The 21351-nt window shown below is 37.5% G+C and overlaps 1 protein-coding gene across 7 annotated transcripts in view; it reads left to right on the top strand.

Moving 5' to 3' along the window:
- Positions 1–21351, top strand: part of inavab (innate immunity activator b) — an 88292-nt gene that overhangs the window by 41830 nt on the left and 25111 nt on the right. For 6 of the 7 annotated variants that reach the window (XM_061984765.1, XM_061984764.2, XM_061984766.2 and 3 more), the window contains 5 exons: positions 5708–5841; positions 13358–13486; positions 13547–13778; positions 18865–18918; positions 18992–19214. In XM_061984765.1, coding sequence (XP_061840749.1) covers positions 5708–5841; positions 13358–13486; positions 13547–13778; positions 18865–18918; positions 18992–19214 — 772 coding nt within the window. The remainder of the gene's footprint in view (positions 1–5707; positions 5842–13357; positions 13487–13546; positions 13779–18864; positions 18919–18991; positions 19215–21351) is intronic. The other variant, XM_061984768.2, reaches the window with a different exon arrangement.

The raw sequence follows: 21351 nt of genomic DNA, 5'->3' as shown, positions 1-21351 counted from the left end.
CACTCGGCTGCAGTTACATTGCTGCACTTTATTTTGCAACCGTTCCGTCTAAGGCGTTCAGCGGCCAAGTTGTGTTGTCGTCTCCCACACAGCAGCAGTGTTGTTGTCCTACTGCTGCCTTCTGGCCTTTGGTCACATTCCTTGCGGCCTTAATTGGGAGCACGTGGCGTCTCCTCCACACAATGAGCGAGTGTCCGCCCATCAAGGAAGGAATTCTATTGTCACACTGGTTTCCTGTGTTTGTCAGTACCTGTTAATAATCTCCAAAGGTATGCGCTCCTCAATGCATTGTCACCGAAGCTCCTCCCTGCAGCCAGGGGACTAATCCTGATGTCATTAGTTGCCATGGCGACAGGCCGTACCAGTCGGAACACTTACACCACGCGTGGTCACAAGTTGCACACTTTCATTGTCGCCATTAAACTCAACAACAAAAACATTCTTCTAAATCAGGGGTGGCAAACTTGTTTTCATTGAGGGCCACACCGCAGTCATGGCTGCCACTAGAGGGCCGCTTGTAACAGTGCCTATGAATTTAAATATTTTTAAAAAAAATGTACGTAAAGTGTAAAAAAAATCGGTGGATTTTACCACTGTTTTTTACAACAACAAAAACTGGCAGCTTAGTTGCCAGACTTTTACTGTAAAATAAATATATGTTAGTTTTTTATTATTATTATTATTATTATTTTTACAACATATTAGGGTTGTACGGTATACCGGTATTAGTATAGTACCACGATACTAATTAATCATTTTCGGTACAATACCGCCTCTGAAAAGTACCGGTCCACCAACCCTGTCATCGTCACATCATGGCATTGCTGGTTTACGAGCAGAGGAGCATGTTCGGCAGTGTACACACACACGGAGTACTTACAAGCAGACACAGTGTGTAGACAGTAAAAGAGAGAACAGACTCATTTTGCTTTAAAAAGTATAGATAAAGGTGAAGTTATAACACTGAAACACCATCAGGAAGAGGTGCTTTAAGACATGGCTAGCTAGCTGGCGGCTAAAGTCCAACCCCAGTCGGCAGTGTTTTAGCTACTACTAAATCACTAATCCTCGCCTTCATGGCGACAAATAAAGTTAGTTTCTTACAAGTATCATTATCACTGGAGGACGAGGAATAGCTAAACATGCTTCACTACACACCGGAGCTCACCGACGTCAAAATGTAAACAAACGCCATTATTGGGTCTACACCGAACATCCACTGTAATGATACCAAGTAGAGTAGCGTATCTAGTCGATACTAATATGATTACGTCGATATTTTTTGGCATCACAACATCTTTTGTTTTTTAAACATTTATATTATGTTTATAAACTCAGGAAATATGTCCCTGGACACATGAGGACTTTGAATATGACCAATGTATGATCCTGTAACTACTTGCATACCTGCCAACTACTCCGGTTTTCCCGTAATTAGTACGGTTTTCATCAACCTATTCCGGGTTACGGTTGCAGTGATAAAAAATACGGTTTTTCATTAATTAAAAAAAAAAAAATTTTTTTAAGTTTTATTCACGAAATCGCGTAACAACAATGACAATCGACACTGCTTCCCGTAACTTCCTATCGAGCCATTCCGAATGCCATGCGCGAGGCTATTTATAGCACCGCTGCCAAGTACGAGGAACCTGTTGCCATTGTTTCCAAACGAGCGAACGATCATGGAATCAGCCGGAGAAAAATCGCATACGAGTCTTAAACCGAAAAGAAAACTGCAGTCATTCCGTGAAGAATATTCAAAAGCCTATCCGGGAATAATTATCCGTTCCAAAAAGGGTGAAAACTACGCGAATTGCACCTTGTGCAGACAAGATTTTTCGATCGGACACGGAGGAATTAGCGATGTAAAAGACCACGTTGGGACAAAAAAACACAAGTCTAATGCCGTTGCTAAATTTGGATTTTAGCCACAAAAAGGTAATGACACCAATGTTATCTATTGGAATTGTTTAGTACTGTTATACTGTTAAAAGTGTTTATACTATTTATGCTTTCAAGTCCAAGTTGAAGAAATCTTGTTAAATGTTGACAGCATAACTACCAAAATACAGAAGTATGTCCTTAATATTTTTGCAGTGCTATTTCTGTTGAAAAGTTAAAATGATTACATTAGAGATGTGATGTGCCACTTTTCAAGTGTCTGATGGCTTAAATTAATTTTCATTAATTTTTCATATTTTGAATTCTTTTGAAAGGCTTACAAAAAAACTACATTTGAATTGTAATTCCATGCTATTGACAGGACTATTCATTTTAATGAAGTTAGCTTACCATGTTTACAGTATGATAATTGTGATAGAAATGTGAATTTTAAGCACAGAATATTTTTTACAATTGAACAAGGCAGTAGATTATACAAGCTTGGACAGAAAGTTAATAATGACACCAATTTTTTTTTTTATGGAATTGTTTAGTACTGTTTTATCATTTGTTTACTGTAAAAAGTGTTTATACTTTCAATTAACAAATTGAAGTCTTGTGAAAGGTTGACAGGATAACTGGCATTAACTGTCAAAATAATTTCAAACTATTGAAGTTAGCTTACAGAATAAACATGTCAATCAACCCATATGATTTTTGCTGTAATATTTTTGTTTTGAAAAGTCACTGTGACTGATAGAAAAGTGATGGTTTTAGCAACATTTTAACCTGTCTGAATGCTAATAATCATTTTGCGTCGGGGGGCGAAGCCTGAACCCCCCACCAGGACTTTGTCCTGGACCTACCCTGGCTACTAGGTTTTTCTGATTTCAAAAGTTGGCAGGTATGTACTTGGTATCGGATTGATACCCAAATTCGTGGTATCATCCAAAACTAATGTAAAGTATCAAACAAGAGAAGAATAAGTGATTATTACATTTTAACAGAAGTGTAGATAGAACATGTTAAAAGAGAAAGTAACCAGATATTAACAGTAAATGAACAAGTAGATTAATAATACATTTTCTACCACTTGTCCTTAATAATGCTGACAAAATAATAGAACATAAATGACACAATATGTTACTGCATACGACAGCAGACTAATTAGGAGTCTTTGTTTGTTTACTTCCTACTAAAAGACAAGTTGTCTAGTATGTTCACTATATTATTTAAGAACTACATTACAATAATAAACATACGTTTAATGTACCCTAAGATTTTTTGTTCAAATAAAGCCGATTGATGCAATTTTTTTGTGGTCCCCTTTATTTAGAAAAGTTTTTTTTTTTTTTTTTTAATTAATTAATTAATTTTCTTAATATATTTTATTAATATTATTATTTATTTATTTTTTTTCCCTCCCTCAGGGGGGAACTCGGCGGGGCGGTTGCTGGTTGTTCCATCTCCATCGTTGGGGTCCCTGCGGGTGGGGTGGGTGGTTCCCGTGGCCCCGTGCTGGGTGGTCCTGCGGCGGCCGACTTGGGTGGAGTGGCCGGGGGATGGCCTCGCCGCGCTCTCCGGGGGTGGGGGAAGGGCTCGTGGGGGCCTGGTTGCCGGTGGGGCGGGGGCGGTCTTCCCGTCCGGTTGAGGGGACTCTCTGGGGCACCCAGGCGGTGCGTCCCGCCTTTCTGCCCGTGTGGGGTGTGGTCTCTCGCTGGCTTGGGGTCTGGCTGTCCCCTGCTTTTCTCGTGCCTTGTCCTCTGCCGGGTGCGTCTGTCTGTGGCCTGCTGCTGACCCTTGTTTGTGGGTTGGGCTCTCGGAGAGGCTGGGGCCGTACTCTGGCACCCACGCACACTGCACCAAATGATAATATAAATACATTTAATAAAGTCAAATACAAATAAGGCAACAAGAGAAGTATCCTACACTTCTCTTTTGTAAAGTAAATCTGAACAGCCGATATGGGCATCTACATCAACTATATGATTTGCCTGAGAAGCTGGACAGGACAAAAAAATAAATAAAAAATAGAAGTATCTAAATAATTTTGCTACCGGTACTAAAATATTGGTATCGGGACAACACTACAACATATCACTGTAAATAGAAATACAGTACCACTGTTTAATTTTATTTTGGCAATTCAGCTGCCAGTTTTTTACCATAATAAAATGTGGTACCATAAAATCATCAACTGTGGATATTACTGTAAAAAAAAAAAAAAAAAAAACTTTGACAGCTCAGTCGACTTAATTTTACTGTAAAAAGACCAACAACATTGGTCGTTTGCAGTAATATGTTGTAAAAAAAACTTTTTTACTGTAAAATCTATTGGTCATTTTTATAGTGTACAATTTGATGGATAACTTGCTTCGAAATAATATTTATTTGGATTTTGACCAAAAAAGTTAGATAATATAATATTTGTTGCAATATTGGACACTATTTTTCCATGTCAAACTATAAAAAAAACAATACCTTTACTAAGAAAATAAGAAAGTAAAAAAATAAAATATAAGGTATTTTATTGACACATTATTTCCAGGCTTCTGCGGGCCATATAAAATGACGTGTAGGGCCAGATCTGGCCCGCGAGCCTTGAGTTTGACGCATGTGTTCTAAATAGTCAGATTGTTCTCTAACTGTTCACAAGTATTGCTTTTAAATGATGTAACACCCTTTTTTACTGTTTTGTCGACAGTTTTTGGAACATTTGTACCAAGTAATTAAGGGCCAAACTGGTGATATTGTTAGGGCCATACTGAAATGAAAACTATTATATGAAAAATTATGAAAACACATCATTAATGAGTCTTAGTGTTGCATGAATAATGTCATATCTTTTCTTTTACAGGATCTAAGTTAACACAAAATATATATGTAGTGTCATCATTAATTTAGTTAGAGTTGATCTATTTTAGCACGTGTATGTACATTTATTTTTCCTTTCTTTTGCAGTATATTTGATAAGTATTTATTTTTGTAATCAGCCTGACCTAAGCCTTGATAATAATCTTTGTGATGAACACACGCTTTCTTATCATCATTAAACTGTAAGTAGGTTAGATATTATTGAATCAGGTTCAATAATATAGTAAGATGTCACTGTTAATATTTGGAGTTGGCCCTGGGCCCATGTGTGGTGGAAAAGTTGGGCCCTGAAGTCAAAACGATTAAAATACCCCTGCTATAGGATATATGTCAGTGATATATATGCTTTGTGAAAAAACGAACGTTATTTAAAAGGTATTAAATTAGCCCCTTAAGTCATCTGGCAGGTATGAAATTATAAAAGGATGTTGCTGAATAGACAATGTGTTTTATATTTTTTGTTTTTGTCCAATTATGTTGACACACACACACACTCCTCTCTCACAGCCGTGTGTGGAACAGTTTGCACGGCCTTTTTGAAAGTGCTAAATAGTGCTCCCAAAACGCTGCTGAGTGTTGATAAATCACACCATGTGTGCTAAATTAAGTTAAAAAGTTAAAGTACCAATGATTGTCACACATACAGTAGGTGTGGCGAAATTATTCTCTGCATTCGACCCATCACCCTTGATCACCCCCTGGGAGGTGAGGGGAGCAGTGAGCAGCAGCGGTGGCTGCGCCTGGGAATCATTATATTTGCATCTTCTCCTCCCAGTATTGTGGGCGTTTTGATGATATTTTGCATACTCATGAAGACACATTTATTCTGCTCACTTAACATACGCAATCCTCTGCTCACAAGTTTAGTAGATCAGCTTTGCACGTGTTTTAGTACACGCAAACCGTCGGTGCATCCGGCCCTGAGTGTGTTTTTGTTTTCTGCACGCCGCAGGCTCGGACAGCCCGACGTCTCACGCGAAGGACGTCAGCACGCACACGCGGGCCATGAGGCTCAAGCACCAGGCGCTCCAAGAGCGACTGGACCTGTGCCTCCTGGAGCTGAAGAAGGTCTGCATCCGAGAAGCTGTGAGTAAACACTGGTCACGTCATCATTTCATTGTCCTGGCATTGTGTCAGAGCAGATGGTGCACACCTTTTTATGTGGGAAGGCTTGCTGAGATCTTTACTGCACCTTCACAAAAGCACAACCAAGAGCTCTTTTTCCCTGCGTGGAAGTCTCTCTTTCACGTCAGCACTTTTGAAGGTGTTAGCCGCATGGCGAGAAGAAGCTGGATTATTTAGAATTTGTCACAGCGGGAGTTTGAAAACAAAACACTGGAAAGAAAAAGAGAAGTTGATTCCTAACAAGTGGGAGTCCTTGACAACTAAACGTTATTACACTTGTTTTCCCTTTGACTTGTTGCTATTAGATCCACCCAGGAAGTCATCATGTAATTCTTGTTCGTAGCAGAATTACATCAAATGTATTTATTTGTTTACAGACTGACATTATTGTTTCTTTTGTTAATATCAGAGTCCGTTCTGCAAAAATAACTTATATATATATACGTACATTTATATATGTATATACATACATACATTTATATAAATACATACATACACACATACATATATACATACATTTGTATACAAACCCCGTTTCCATATGAGTTGGGAAATTGTGTTGGATATAAATATAAACGGAATACAATGATTTGCAAATCCTTTTCAACCCATATTCAATTGAATGCACTACAAAGACAAAATATTTGATGTTCAAACTCATAAACTTGTATTTTTTTTTGCAAATAATAATTAACTTAGAATTTCATGGCTGCAACATGTGCCAAAGTAGTTGGGAAAGGGCATGTTCACCACTGTTACATGGCCTTTCCTTTTAACAACACTCAAGCCCACTCAATCAATCAATCAATCACGTTTGGGAACTGAGGAGACACATTTTTTAAGCTTCTCAGGTGGAATTCTTTCCCATTCTTGCTTGATGTACAGCTTAAGTTGTTCAACAGTCCGGGGGTCTCCGTTGTGGTATTTTAGGCTTCATAATGCGCCACACATTTTCAATGGGAGACAGGTCTGGACTACAGGCAGGCCAGTCTAGTACCCGCACTCTTTTACTATGAAGCCACGTTGATGTAGCACGTGGCTTGGCATTGTCTTGCTGAAATAAGCAGGGGCGTCCATGGTAACGTTGCTTGGATGGCAACATATGTTGCTCCAAAACCTGTATGTACCTTTCAGCATTAATGGCGCTTTCACAGATGTGTAAGTTACCCATGTCTTGGGCACTAATACACCCCCATACCATCACAGATGCTGGCTTTTCAACTTTGCGCCTATAACAATCCGGATGGTTCTTTTCCTCTTTGGTCCGGAGGACACGACGTCCACAGTTTCCAAAAACAATTTGAAATGTGGACTCGTCAGACCACAGAACACTTTTCCACTTTGTATCAGTCCATCTTAGATGAGCTCAGGCCCAGCGAAGCCGACGGCGTTTCTGGGTGTTGTTGATAAACGGTTTTCGCCTTGCATAGGAGAGTTTTAACTTGCACTTACAGATGTAGCGACCAACTGTAGTTACTAACAGTGGGTTTCTGAAGTGCTCCTGAGCCCATGTGGTGATATCCTTCACACACTGATGTCACTTGTTGATGCAGTACAGCCTGAGGGATCGAAGGTCACTGGCTTAGCTGCTTACGTGCAGTGATTTCTCCAGATTCTCTGAACCCTTTGATGATATTACGGACCGTAGATGGTGAAATCCCTAAATTCCTTGCAATAGCTGGTTGAGAAAGGTTTTTCTTAAACTGTTAAACAATTTGCTCACGCATTTGTTGACAAAGTGGTGACCCTCGCCCCATCCTTGTTTGTGAATGACTGAGCATTTCATGGAATCTACTTTTATACCCAATTATGGCACCCACCTGTTCCCAATTTGCCTGTTCACCTGTGGGATGTTCCAAATAAGTGTTTGATGATGAGCATTCCTCAACTTTATCAGTATTTATTGCCACCTTTCCCAACTTCTTTGTCACGTGTTGCTGGTATCAAATTCTAAAGTTAATGATTACTTGCAAAAAAAAAAAGTTTATCAGTTTGAACATCAAATATGTTGTCTTTGTAGCATATTTAACTGAATATGGGTTGAAAATGATTTGCAAATAATTGTATTCCGTTTATATTTACATCTAACACAATTTCCCAACTCATATGGAAACGGGGTATGTATATATTACATACATATATATATATATATATATATATATATATATATATATATATATATATATATATAAATCTCCTGATTGAGGAACCCCTCATGAAACAGGCCTGTAGAGATGAAGTAGTCTTGTGATTTTTTTCCCACACATACATATATATATATATATATATATATATATATATATATATATATATATATATATATATATATATATATATATATATATACATACATATATGTATACATATATGTATATACATACATATATGTATATACATACATACATACATTTATGCATATATACACATACATATATTAACATATACATTATAGAACAGAATAGACATGCATATTGTATATAGATACATATTCATATGTACATACATTTATATGTACATGCATATATACATACATACATACATATATACATTCATATGTACATGTATACACATATATGTTTACATGTATGTACACTTATATATACATTTATATATGTATGTATTTATTTACAGACAGACATACTTTTATGTTACATTGTTTATTTTGTTAATATCAAAATGCAAAAAGAACATATATATACATACATGCATACATTGATATATGTATATACATACATACATTTATATAGATACATACATACATATGTACACATACATTTATAATTTGTATATATATTACATCCATATATAAATACATGCATATATATATACATACATAGTTACATCCAATAATATACATACATACATTTATACATATATTAACATATGCATTATACATACATACATTTTCATATATACATACATTTATATTTACATGCATATATACATACATAGCGGTACATACATACATGTATACACACATACACTTATATATACATACATACATACATTTATATATGTATGTATTTATTTATTTACAGACAGACATAATTTTGTATTACATTATTGTTTCCTGTGTTAATAGCAGAGTCCGTTCTGCAACAAGGTCATCCCTAGAAGCGCACAGTTTATGCACAGGGACCCACAGTTAAAATATACATCATCATATAAGATACAGAATACAGTACAATACAGTTCCTTTCAAAATCTACCCACCAAGTACTCATTTACCAGTCCATACCAACAGGTTGACATTTATAAAGAAAAAATCTTAAAATCCACCAAATCAGTCTCGATATCCTATTATTCAAATGTGATGAAGCAATATTGCAATAGTTTATATGTGGTGCAAATAGAGTCCCATACAGAATTAGGAGAGCGTTAAGAGGAAGAAAGTGCCTCAATTTTGAGAGTAGACCGACATATTTAGATCATTTATTCATAAAATATTAAATATGTATAAATCCATCTAAGTATACAGCTAGGAATTTAGTGCTCTCAACTCTCTCAATTGCTGTACCATTTATTTTGATCAGTATCTTATCAACATTTTTAGAAAGCACTTGTTGGAAGGACGTGGGTCAGTGAAGAAAAGGTGTGGCTCCGGAATTCTTCAGGTAGACGAGATGATCAGGATTGGCTGATTTTCGTGAAAATGTAAATGGTCGACCATTGCCGCTTAATAATGGCGATCGCGAAAGCCGATCCCCTCTGGCTGATACTTTATTTCAGGGGTACCCATTACCATACCATACCAACTTTATTTATAAAGCCCTTTAAAGACAAGCACAGTTGAAAAACAAAGGGCTGTACACCACAAAGAAATGAAGGCAAAGGACAGACTAAAAAATAACGTTTAAAACAGGAATAAAAATACACATTTAAAAAGCAAATATAAATTACCCTAAGAACAGTTTGTTAGATAAAAACAGTTTAAAAGTTAAAAACAGTTCAAAAAGTTAAAAGCTAAAAACAGTTCAAAGTCTCATGCTGGGTTAAAAGCCAGTGAATAAAAATGAGTTTTAAGAAGGGTCTTAAAAATAGCCAAAGAAGGGGCCTGTCTCACATGGGGAGGGAGATCGTTCCAGATCGATCGCGAGCTAGCGGTCGATCGGGAAGGGTTTAAAAGGAAAAGTAGACCTAAAAAATACTGATCATCAATCCTCAATAGCAGTGGTTCCCAACCTTTTTGTAACTACGGACCGGTCAACGCTTGAAAATTTGTCCCACGGACCGGGGGGGGGGGGTTTTTGTTTTGGTTTTTTTTGTCATAAAAAAATACAATCATGTGTGCTTACGGACTGTATCCCTACAGACTGTATTGATCTATATTGATGTATAATGTAGGAACCAGAAATATTAATAACAGAAAGAAACAACCCTTTTGTGCGAATGAGTGTAAATGGGGGAGGGAGGTTTTTTTGGGTTGGTGCACTAATTGTAAGTGTATCTTGTGTTTTTTATGTTGATTTAATAAAAAAATAAAAAAAAAGATTTTTTATTATATTTAATTTTTTGATTTCTTGTGCGGCCCAGTACCAATCGATCCACGGACCGGTACCGGGGTACGGCCCGGTAGTTGGGGACCACTGCTTAATAGGACGTCACTTTCCTCACTTGATTGACATTGTGGGATAACGCTGAAGGTGGCTCAGTGTGAAGAAGAAGAAAAAAACGACCGACATTAAGACGAGAAGCACTTTTTATTTCAACAGACTCTCTCTCCGTACCGGCCCTCAAAACTGTAAAGACCCACCGCACAGTTCCTGTCTTCACAATAAAAGTGCCGCACCATCCTGCCAGCACTAATAAAATAAAAGTCTAGCGCACGCAAGCTAGCGAGCTACGGAGTTAAATCCAATGTATTTTTTGTAAAGGGTATAAAAATGAGTATAAAAAGCTGTAAACTCGAAAATGTGGAAGTTATTGGCAACAACTGTGAATCATGTCTGATTCTAATCAATGCAAGTCATCAGAATCAGGTCAAAAGTAGCAGGATTTGGATACTGTCTCGTAGTGGGAATTGGTAGCGTTTGGGTTAAGACGTGAGAGGTAGCATCCAAGTAGAGGTGGAGGTAGTCAAGACCGGTTGTTGTGAAACTGGGCACATCATCTGATCGTTGCTTCAGGGTAAAAAATCCCAGAAGTGATCCTTCTTCCCTGTTGACACCCGGGCTGGGCACTCGTGTCAGGACCTGCCCAGGTGACGGAGTTGGAGGCGCCGCACCTTCTCCTTCCCCGCAGTCATCGTGATCAATAACACGTACACGTACATATATGTACGCGCTTATATGCCAGCTGCATCTTAAATAATGCATTTTAGCAGTGATGACATCATGAAGTGTGTTGCTGGATTTTTTCATGGAGGTTTGCTGCAGGTCCACTAGAAGGATGTGAAGAATGTGCTAGAATTGTGCAATGGACTCCATGAAGGTCTATGTCTCAACATGTGAGGACAACTTCATGCATTACAAGCTCTCACGCATGACTGACTTTTGTCTATGCCAGCTGATAGAGATAGTTGTTATCCCACTTTTGGGCCACGGACTGACAAATGAAAGACATTTTGCTAGTTTTTACCTTCAAAACCACTACAGTATATACTTTTGTTTTAAATAATGACAAAATGCCATGTCGGTATAAATTTTGTGTGAATGCTGAAGAGCCAAAACCAAACTGAAATGCAAATGGTTAGCACACTGTCTAGATAGCGCCAAGTAACAAAATATAAACAAAATGAGGTAAAAACAAATAAAAAAATACTAATAAAAAAAAAAGTTAGCATGTTAGCAGTGCTATGTTAACATGCTAACACTAGCATGCTTACAATTAGCATTAGTAAAATTCCAAGTTATATGAAACTAAAACTGAGGTGCATACCCGCTAAATTAAGTCAAAAAAGCTAGTAGGCTAATGTTGGCATGCTAAAATGCTAAGTGTAAGTGTCAAGTACCAAACTTTAATACAATTTTGGTAAAACATTTCATGTGAATGCTGAAAAGCTAAAGCCGAAACTGAAATGCTAACAGTTAGCATGCTGTCCAGATAGCGCCAAGTAACAAAAAATATGAACATAATGAGCTAAAAAAAATAAAAAATAAAAGTTAGCATGTTAGCAGTGCTTTGTTAACATGCTAACAATAGCATGCTTACAGTTAGCATTAGTGAAATACCCAAGTATATGAAACTAAAACTGAGGTGCATACCTGCTGAATTAAGTCAAAAAAGTTAGTAGTGTTAATGTTGGCATGATAAAATGCTAAGTGTAACTGTCAAGTACCAAAATTGAATACAATATTAGTACACATTTCATGTGAGTGCTGAAAAGCTAAAGCCGAAATGAAATACTAACAGTTAGCATGCTGTCCAAATAGCGCCAAGTAACAAAAAATATGAACATAATAAGCTAAAACAAAAAAAGATTAGCATGTTAACAGTACTATGTTAACATGCTAACAATAGCATGCTTGCAGTTAGCATTAGTGAAATACCAAAATATATGAAACTGAAACTGAGGTGCATACCTGCTAAGTGAAATGTATGTATGTGTATATATATATGTATATTAGGGGTGTGGGAAAAAATCGATTCGAATTCGAATCGCGATTCTCACGTTGTGCGATTCAGAATCGATTCACATTTTTAAAAAATCTATTTTTTTAATTTTTTTTTAATTTTTTTAATGTTTTTTATTTTATTTTTTTTATTTTTTTTAATGAATCAATCCAACAAAACAATACACTGCAATACCATAACAATGCAATCCAATTCCAAAACCAAACCCGACCCAGCAACACTGCAATAAACCGAGCAATTGAGAGGAGACACAAACACGACACAGAACAAACCAAAAGTAGTGAAACAAAAATGAATATTATCAACAACAGTATCAATATTAGTTACAATTTCAACATAGCAGTGATTAAAAATCCCTCATTGAGATTATCATTAGACATTTATAAAAAAAAGAACAATAGTGTCACAGTGGCTTACACTTGCATCACATCTCATAAGCTTGACAACACTGTGTCCAATATTTTCACAAAGATAAAATAAGCCATATTTTTGGTTCATTTAATAGTTAAAACAAATTTTCATTATTGCAATCAGTTGATAAAACATTATCCTTTACAATTATAAAAGCTTTTTACAAAAATCTACTACTCTGCTTGCATGTCAGCAGACTGGGGTAGATCCTGCTGAAATCATATGTATTGAATGAATAGAGAATCATTTTGAATAGGGAAAAAAACGTTTTTGAATCGAGAATCGTGTTGAATTGAAAAAAAAAACGATTTTGAATCGAATCGTGACCCCAAGAATCGATATTGGATCGAATCGTGGGACACCCAAAGATTCACAGCCCTAATATATATGTATATGTAGCGCTTAAGATTGTGTTTACAGTAGAAATGTGTATTTTATTCATTGCAGGAAAAATAACTTTGAAATGTGACCAGATGTGATGTGTGTTGTTCAGGAGCTGACGGGCCGGCTGTCAGGAGATTATCCTCTGCTGCCGGGAGAGAAACCTCCCCACATCCGCAAACGCATCGGAGCTGCTTTCCTGCTGGACAAGCACAGCATCCCCGGGGGAGGCCAGATGAAAGTAGGTTCGGTGACGCTCTGCTTCTGGACGGGCTGCAAACTTCTCCCCTTCCATCTGCAGGAGTCCGCCCTGAACCAGGTGGACGCCGAGTTGGCTCTCCAGTTCAAGATCTACGAGGCGGCGCGTCAGCTGTGCCAGGACCGGCACCTGGCCAAGGCTGTGAGGAAGAGTCGCCTGAAGCAGTGCAGGTGTGAGGAGAAGAAGCTGCGACATCTGCAGGAGACCGCCTTCCAACTGCGGCTGGAGCACGGCCGCTCATCACCGCTTCCTGCTTTCAGCCTCCCACTGCAAGGTGAGAACCTGGATCGTCTAACACTAGAACGCTGCTCCTTAGAACATTCTTCATAGGCTGCCTGAGTGGTCCACAACAAGGATGGTTCATTTTTAGTCCGACAAGCTAGCAGCTAATTATGTGTCTCCATACGCAGTGTGAGCTGCTCCAAAAAATTTTGAATGATCACTTCCATTAAGGCAAATAAACTGCATTTCTGTGTATCTTAAAGGAGAAGTGCACCGAAGTGATTAGATCTAAACGTTTGTTTACACAAACTCAGTTATTGTTGTTTTCCTTCATGTTTGCAAACTTAGAGCAGCAGGGAAGTGCTCTGGACGGCCAGACTATGAAAGAAACCAAACAAAATGCTGGAACACCGCAAAAAACACTTATTCAGAAATGTGGAGCAGACGGCGTCCACAAAGTACGAGCGCAGCATGAAAATGATCGTCTATCGCAGTGTTTTTCAACCTTTTCTGAGCCAAGGCACATTTTTTTCATTGAAAAAATCCAGAGGTACACCACCAGTAGAAAACAATGGAACTCAGCAGCTGATATTGACAGTAAAAAGTCGTTCTCGCAATTGTTGGATATGAATTCAAACCATAACCAAGCATGCATCACTATAGCTCTTGTCTCAAAGTAGGTGTCCTGTCACATGATGCCGTGACTTATTTTGAGTTTTTTGGTGTTTTTCTGTGTGTAGTGTTGTAGTTCTTGTCTTGCGCTCCTATTTGGGTGTTGATTGTCATGTACGGATGTACTTTGTCGGCGCCGTCTGCTCCACATGCTGTAAGTCTTTGCTGTCGTCCAGCATTCTGTTTTTGTTTACTTCTCAGCCAGTTCAGTTTTAGTTTGGTTTTGCTTAAGCCTTTTGTTTATTTTTGGTTTAAGCATTAGATACCTTTTTACCTGCACGCCGCCTCCCGCAGTCGTCTGCATATTGTGATCACGACAAACCACGTTCCCGACATCTACAAAGCAATTAGCTACCTGCTGCCACCTACTGGAAGAGTATTGCACGGTTAAACTGCCGAGCTCTTGACAGCACAGACAATAATTACTGGTTTGCAAAAAATATTTTTAACCCAATTAGGCGAAGTTACATAATTTCCCACGGCACACTGAAGAATATCTCAAGGTACACTGCTCTATCGTCACCCGAGAAGAGAGAATAATGTCCCGACTAGGGTTGTACGGTATACCGGTACAAGCATAGTACCGCGATACTAATGAATCATATTCGGTACTATACCGCCTCTAAAAAGTACCCGTCGTCGTCACGTCATGACATTGTTGGTTTTAGGAGCAGAGGAGCATGTTCAGCAGCGCACACACACAGAGTACTTACAAGCAGACACTGTGTGTAGACAGAAAAAGGATGAATGGACGCATTTTGGCTTAAAAAGTAAAGATAAGGGTGAAGTTATAACACTGAAACACCCTCAGGAAGAGGTGCTTTAAGACATGGCTAGCTAGCTAGCGGCTAACGTCCATCCAGTCGGCAGTGTTTTAGCTACTTCTAAATCACTAATCTTGGCCTCCATGGCGACAAATAAAGTAAGTTTATTCCAAGTAGCATTATCACTGGAGGACAAGGAATAGCTAAACATGCTTCACTACACACCGTAGGAGGATACAATAGCTCACCAGCGTCACCATGTAAACAAATGCCATGGGTGGATCTACACCTAACATCCACTGTAATGATACCAAATACAGGAGCATATCTAGTCGATACTACTAACAGAAATGTAGATAGAACATGTTTAAACAGAAAATAAGCAAATATTAACAGATGAACAAGTAGATTAATAATCAATTTTTACAGTTTGTCCCTCATAATGTTGACAAAATAATAGGTAGATAAATGACACAATATGTTACTGCATACGTCAGCAGACTAATTAGGAGTCTTTGTTTGTTTACTCACTACTAAAAGACAAGTTGTCTAGTATGTTCACTATTTTATTTAAGGACTAAATTGCAATAATAAACATATGTTTAATGTAACCTAAGATTTTTTTTTGTTAAAATAAAGCCAATAATGCCATTTTTTGTGGTCCCCTTTATTTAGAAAATCATCAAAAAGTACCGAAAAGTATCGAAATACATTTTGGTACCAAAATATTGGTATCAAGACAACATTAGTCCCAAACCAATGGTGGCGCAAGCTCAACTTAAATAGTGCTAATCGCAAACAGAAAACAGGTGAGGGGGGGTAGTGCTCGAAGGCAGCTGTAAAGTGCTTACGAATAAACACCAACACAAAAGGAAGTGCCACCAAAATAAGAGCGTAGGACAGGACCTAACACTAAACACAGGAGAAACGCAACATAACTCACGGATGAAACTCCATCCACAGGAGTGTGACGGCGTGGCGAAGTTGGTAGAGTGGCCATGCCAGCAATCGGAGGGTTGCTGGTTACTAGGGTTCAATCCCCACCTTCTACCATCCTAGTCACATCCGTTGTGTCCTTGGGCAAGACACTTCACCCCTTGCTCCTGATGGCTGCTGGTTAGCGCCTTGCATGGCAGCTCCCACCATCAGTGTGTGAATGGGTGAATGTGGAAATACTGTCAAAGCGCTTTGAGTACCTTGAAGGTAGAAAAGTGCTATACAAGTATAACCCATTTATTTATTTATCATTTATCCATACATCCATTTTCTACCACTTGTCCCTTTTTTTGGGGTCGCAGGGGGGTCTCAAAAAATCGTAAATATTATGTAAAAGTCAATTCATGTCAGCAATTCAACTCCAAACGTGGAACTATGTGATATAAACTTCTTACATGCAAAGGGAGATATTTGTCAAGCCTTTATTTCTTATTATTTTGATGATCATGACTTACAGTTGCTGCCCCCGCGACCCGACATCGGATAAGCGGAAGAAGATGGATGGATGGATAAATGGATTTACAGTTTTTGAAAACTGTAAGTCATGATCTTTAAAATTATATCAAAAGAGAGCTTGACATATCAAAAGTTTAGATGCTTTGTCACATATTAGTTTAATCTTGTAAATTAAATTGCTGAAATAAACGAACCTTTGCGGCACATTACTTTGTGAGTTCCACCTGTACATTCACGACATCGCGGACACAATGGATCATTAAATGTGCTTTACAATCAAAACTGGCCCATTTTCTATGGCTCCCAAAAGCAATAAATATTCACCCTGTACAATAGTTATTTCACTCCTCCACCAGGCAGTGGATTTTACTGTGAAAATCTGCCAGCTCAGTCACCAGGAATTGACCGTCAAATCATCAGTGGTGCTATTTTTCCATTTGCAGTAAGGCAGTGTCAAAACGGGGAACGGAGAGTTGCAGATCAGTCACCAGAAATTTAACGTAAAAATAATAGCGGTACCGTTTTTTCACTTAACGGTAATGCACTGTAAGAAAAAAAATGGACATAAATTTTACAGTAAAATACTTGCGGCTCAGTTCCCAGAATTTTAACGTAAAAACATTTGTATAGTTTTTTCATTGACACTAATTTAGTGTAAAAACCACCCTCAGTTTTACCGTAAATTCTACAAATGTTTTGACATGTTTTGACAGGCTAACTTCTGTTGACCCTGACAATCTCTACTGCATAATATTTACACCACATGAGGTCGTCGTCTACGTTCTTCTCTGCTGGTGCATGCATGTATCAGGCATGTTATTTTTTCTGTCTGTCGTCGGAAATCCGTCATTTTTCTCCGTAAAAATATTTTCCATTTTTCTTCGTTAAAATGTTGATCCGTCTTTGTCATACCTGCCAACAACTACGGTTTTCCCGTAATGAGTACGGTTTTTGCTAACAGTAGCATGCTTACAATTAGCATTAGTGAAATACCATAATATATGAAACTGAAACTGAGGTGTATACCTGCTAAATTAAGTAAAAAAAGCTAGTAGGCTAATGTTGGCATGCTAAAATGCTAAGTGTAACATGTGTCAAGTACCAAAATATATTACTCTGAGGTGTGTACCTGAAAAATTAGAAAATACAATATTGGTATATATTTCATGAGATTACTGAAATGGTAACAGTTAGCACACTGTCCAGATCACGCCAAGTAACAAAAAATATAAACATAATGAGCTAAAAAAAAAAAATAAGTTAGCATGTTAACAGTGCTATGTTAACATGCTAACAATAGCATGCTTACAGTTAGCATTAGTGAAATACCAAAATATATGAAACTGAAACTGAGGTGCATACCTGCTAAATTAAGTCAAAAAAGCTAGTCGGCTAATGTTGACATGCTAAAATGCTAAGTGTAACGTGTCAAATACCAAAATATATTACTCTGATGTGTGTACCTGAAAAATTTGAAAATACAATATCAGTATAAATTTAATGTGAGTGCTGAAAAGCTAAAGCCGAACTGAAATGCTAACAGTTAGCACGCTGGCCAGATAGCGTAAAGTAACAAAAAATATGAACATATTCAGCTAAAAAATTAATATAAAATAAAGTTAGCATGTTAACAGTACTATTTTAACATGCTAACAATTGCATGCTTACAGTTAGCATTAGTGAAATACCAAAATATATGAAACTGAAACTGAGGTGCATACCTGCTAAATTAAGTTTAAAAAAAAAAAAGCTAGTAGGCTAATGTTGGTCTGATGAAAACCTAAGTGTAAGTGTCAAGTAGCAAAATTTCATACAATATCGGTATAAATTTCATGTGAATGCTGAAAAGCTAAAGCCGAACTGAAATGCTAACAGTTAGCACGCTGGCCAGATAGCGTAAAGTAATGACCATAGCTCCCGGGCCTAACTTAAAGTTAAAGTTAAAGTACCCATGATTGTCACACACACACTAGGTGTGGCGAAATTATTCTCTGCATTTGACCCATCACCCTTGATCACTCCCTGGGAGGTGAGGGGAGCAGTGAGCAGCAGCGGTGGCTGCGCCCGGGAATATTTTTTTGTGATTTTAACCCCCAATTCCAGCCCTTGATGCTGAGTGCCAAGCAGGGAGGTAGTGGGTCCCATTTTTATAGTCTTTGGTATGACTCGGCCGGGGTTTGAACTCACAACCTACCGATCTCAGGGCGGACACTCTAACCACTCCAGCGTTCATGTGCTTTGCTTGCTCAGATCTTGGAGCTTCTGACGACAGCTCCTTGTCTGACTCGGTGGTCCAGGATGAAGGTAAGACTCCCAGGTTGCCAGCAAGAGTATTTGAAGAGGTTCTCGCTCTAAAGTGTGTCATATGTTCTTCTAGAAGTAGCCAGCGAGTCTTCAGGACTTCTATATTCCAGAGAGATGGACCCACAAGCGCCAGTCTGCGAGTCCTCAGAATCCCACACAGACTCCCCCCTACCCGTCACCCAGCGTGGCACCAGCCCCGCCGCCTACGACCCTCCTCCCATTCAGCACTCGCCTTGGTCTGAGTCGAGCCTGGACCAGCCGTACCAGAAGAAGTCACGTTCCTCCTGCAAGGCCAGGTAATGGAGTCCGTCATGACGCAACTACGTTGGAGTCGTTAGCTTCTTAAATAAAGAAGAACCCAGCTTGGTCCAGCATGTTTTAGGAACTATCATGTAGGAACTAAGACCACAGTCTTACTTATCTCTTATATTTCGAGATGTTTACAGCTCAGAGCAGAAGACGACAAATGTCTCTCGGGGTCATTTCAAGTCTCTTATGGCCCTCTTCTTCCTTCAGGGAGGAACGTTACAAGTGATGTGCAGTACTGCCATCTGCTGGTGAACAGGTGCTAGTAGTTATCAAATAACTAAACAGAGTTTTGGAGGAAATGGCTCTTAAAAATATCACTTTCATCATCTTGTGGAATACAATCGGACCATGCTGGTGTCTGCAGTGATCACTTTGTAACATGTTTTATTTATTTGAGAAACTTTCTGTGATGCAATCCGGTTTATTCTCTACTATATTAATAGTGTTTGAGAGCAGAACTAAATGTAAAGAAAGGACAATTAGTTAGTGTTCTTTTGTGGTTGCTATGCCTAAATAGAACTAGAAGACCTGCTTGTGCAAATAAACTAACGTCATGTTAAGTCCTAGTAATTAATATTGTGATTGTTGCTCCAATCCACCCTATTTTCATTCTCCATTTTCATAACAAACTAAAAGTTTAGTAGTTGTTGTCCAGGAAAGACAAGTGCTTTATTGGACACAGATGACCACATTATAGCGTCTTTGGTGATATTTGTTAGCATCAAGAAAATATCCTTCATAGTATTAATAAAGTAGATGAATATGCCCAAATCTGCACTGATGCAGGAAAATAAACAGTAAGTATGCTAATGGGGCTCTAGATCAGGGGTGTCCAAACGTTTTTACTTGGGGCCCATTTGGGCTAAAAGAATTTAACTGGGGGCCCAAAAGCCGACTGTATGTAATTTAATTTGTAAATAGGAATTTTGGATTTTCATTTGTTGCCACTTCAAATCATCAAAATTAAATGAAATAAACATTTGAATGCATCAGTCTGTGTGCAATGAATAAATATAATGTACAAGTTACACCTTTTGAATGCAATTACTGAAATAAATCAAGTTTTTCAAAATATTCTAATTTACTGGCTTTTACCTGTATATATATATATGTATATATATGTATATATATGTGTATATATATATATATATATATATGTATATATATATATATATATATATATATATATATATATATATATATATATATATATATATATATATATATATATATATGTATGTATATATACAGGTAAAAGCCAGTAAATTAGAATATTTTGAAAAATTACAATTACTGAAATAAATCAAGTTTTTCAAAATATTCTAATTTACTGGCTTTTACCTGTGTGTGTATATATATATATATATATGTGTGTGTATATATATATATATATGTGTATGTATATATATATATATCTATATATGTATATATATATATGTATATATATATATATATATATATGTATATATATATATATATGTATATATATATATATATATATATATATATATATATATATATATATATATATATATATATATATATATATATATATATATATATATGTATGTATGTATATATACAGGTAAAAGCCAGTAAATTTGAATATTTTGAAAAACTTGATTTATTTCAGTAATTGCATTCAAAAGGTGTAACTTGTACATTATATTCATTGCACACAGACTGATGCATTCAAATGTTTATTTCATTTAATTTTGATGATTTGAAGTGGCAACAAATGAAAATCCAAAATTCCGTGTGTCACAAAATTAGAATATAACTTAAGGCTAATACAAAAAAGGGATTTTTAGAAATGTTGGCCAACTGAAAAGTATGAAAATGAAAAATATGAGCATGTACAATACTCAATACTTGGTTGGAGCTCCTTTTGCCTCAATTACTGCGTTAATGCGGCGTGGCATGGAGTCGATGAGTTTCTGGCACTGCTCAGGTGTTATGAGAGCCCAGGTTGCTCTGATAGTGGCCTTCAACTCTTCTGCGTTTTTGGGTCTGGCATTCTGCATCTTCCTTTTCACAATACCCCACAGATTTTCTATGGGGCTAAGGTCAGGGGAGTTGGCGGGCCAATTTAGAACAGAAATACCATGGTCCGTAAACCAGGCA

Source organism: Nerophis lumbriciformis, linkage group LG23 (genome assembly GCF_033978685.3).
Source record: "Nerophis lumbriciformis linkage group LG23, RoL_Nlum_v2.1, whole genome shotgun sequence".
NCBI lineage: Eukaryota > Metazoa > Chordata > Actinopteri > Syngnathiformes > Syngnathidae > Nerophis > Nerophis lumbriciformis.
This window is presented reverse-complemented; position numbering and strand designations above follow the sequence as displayed.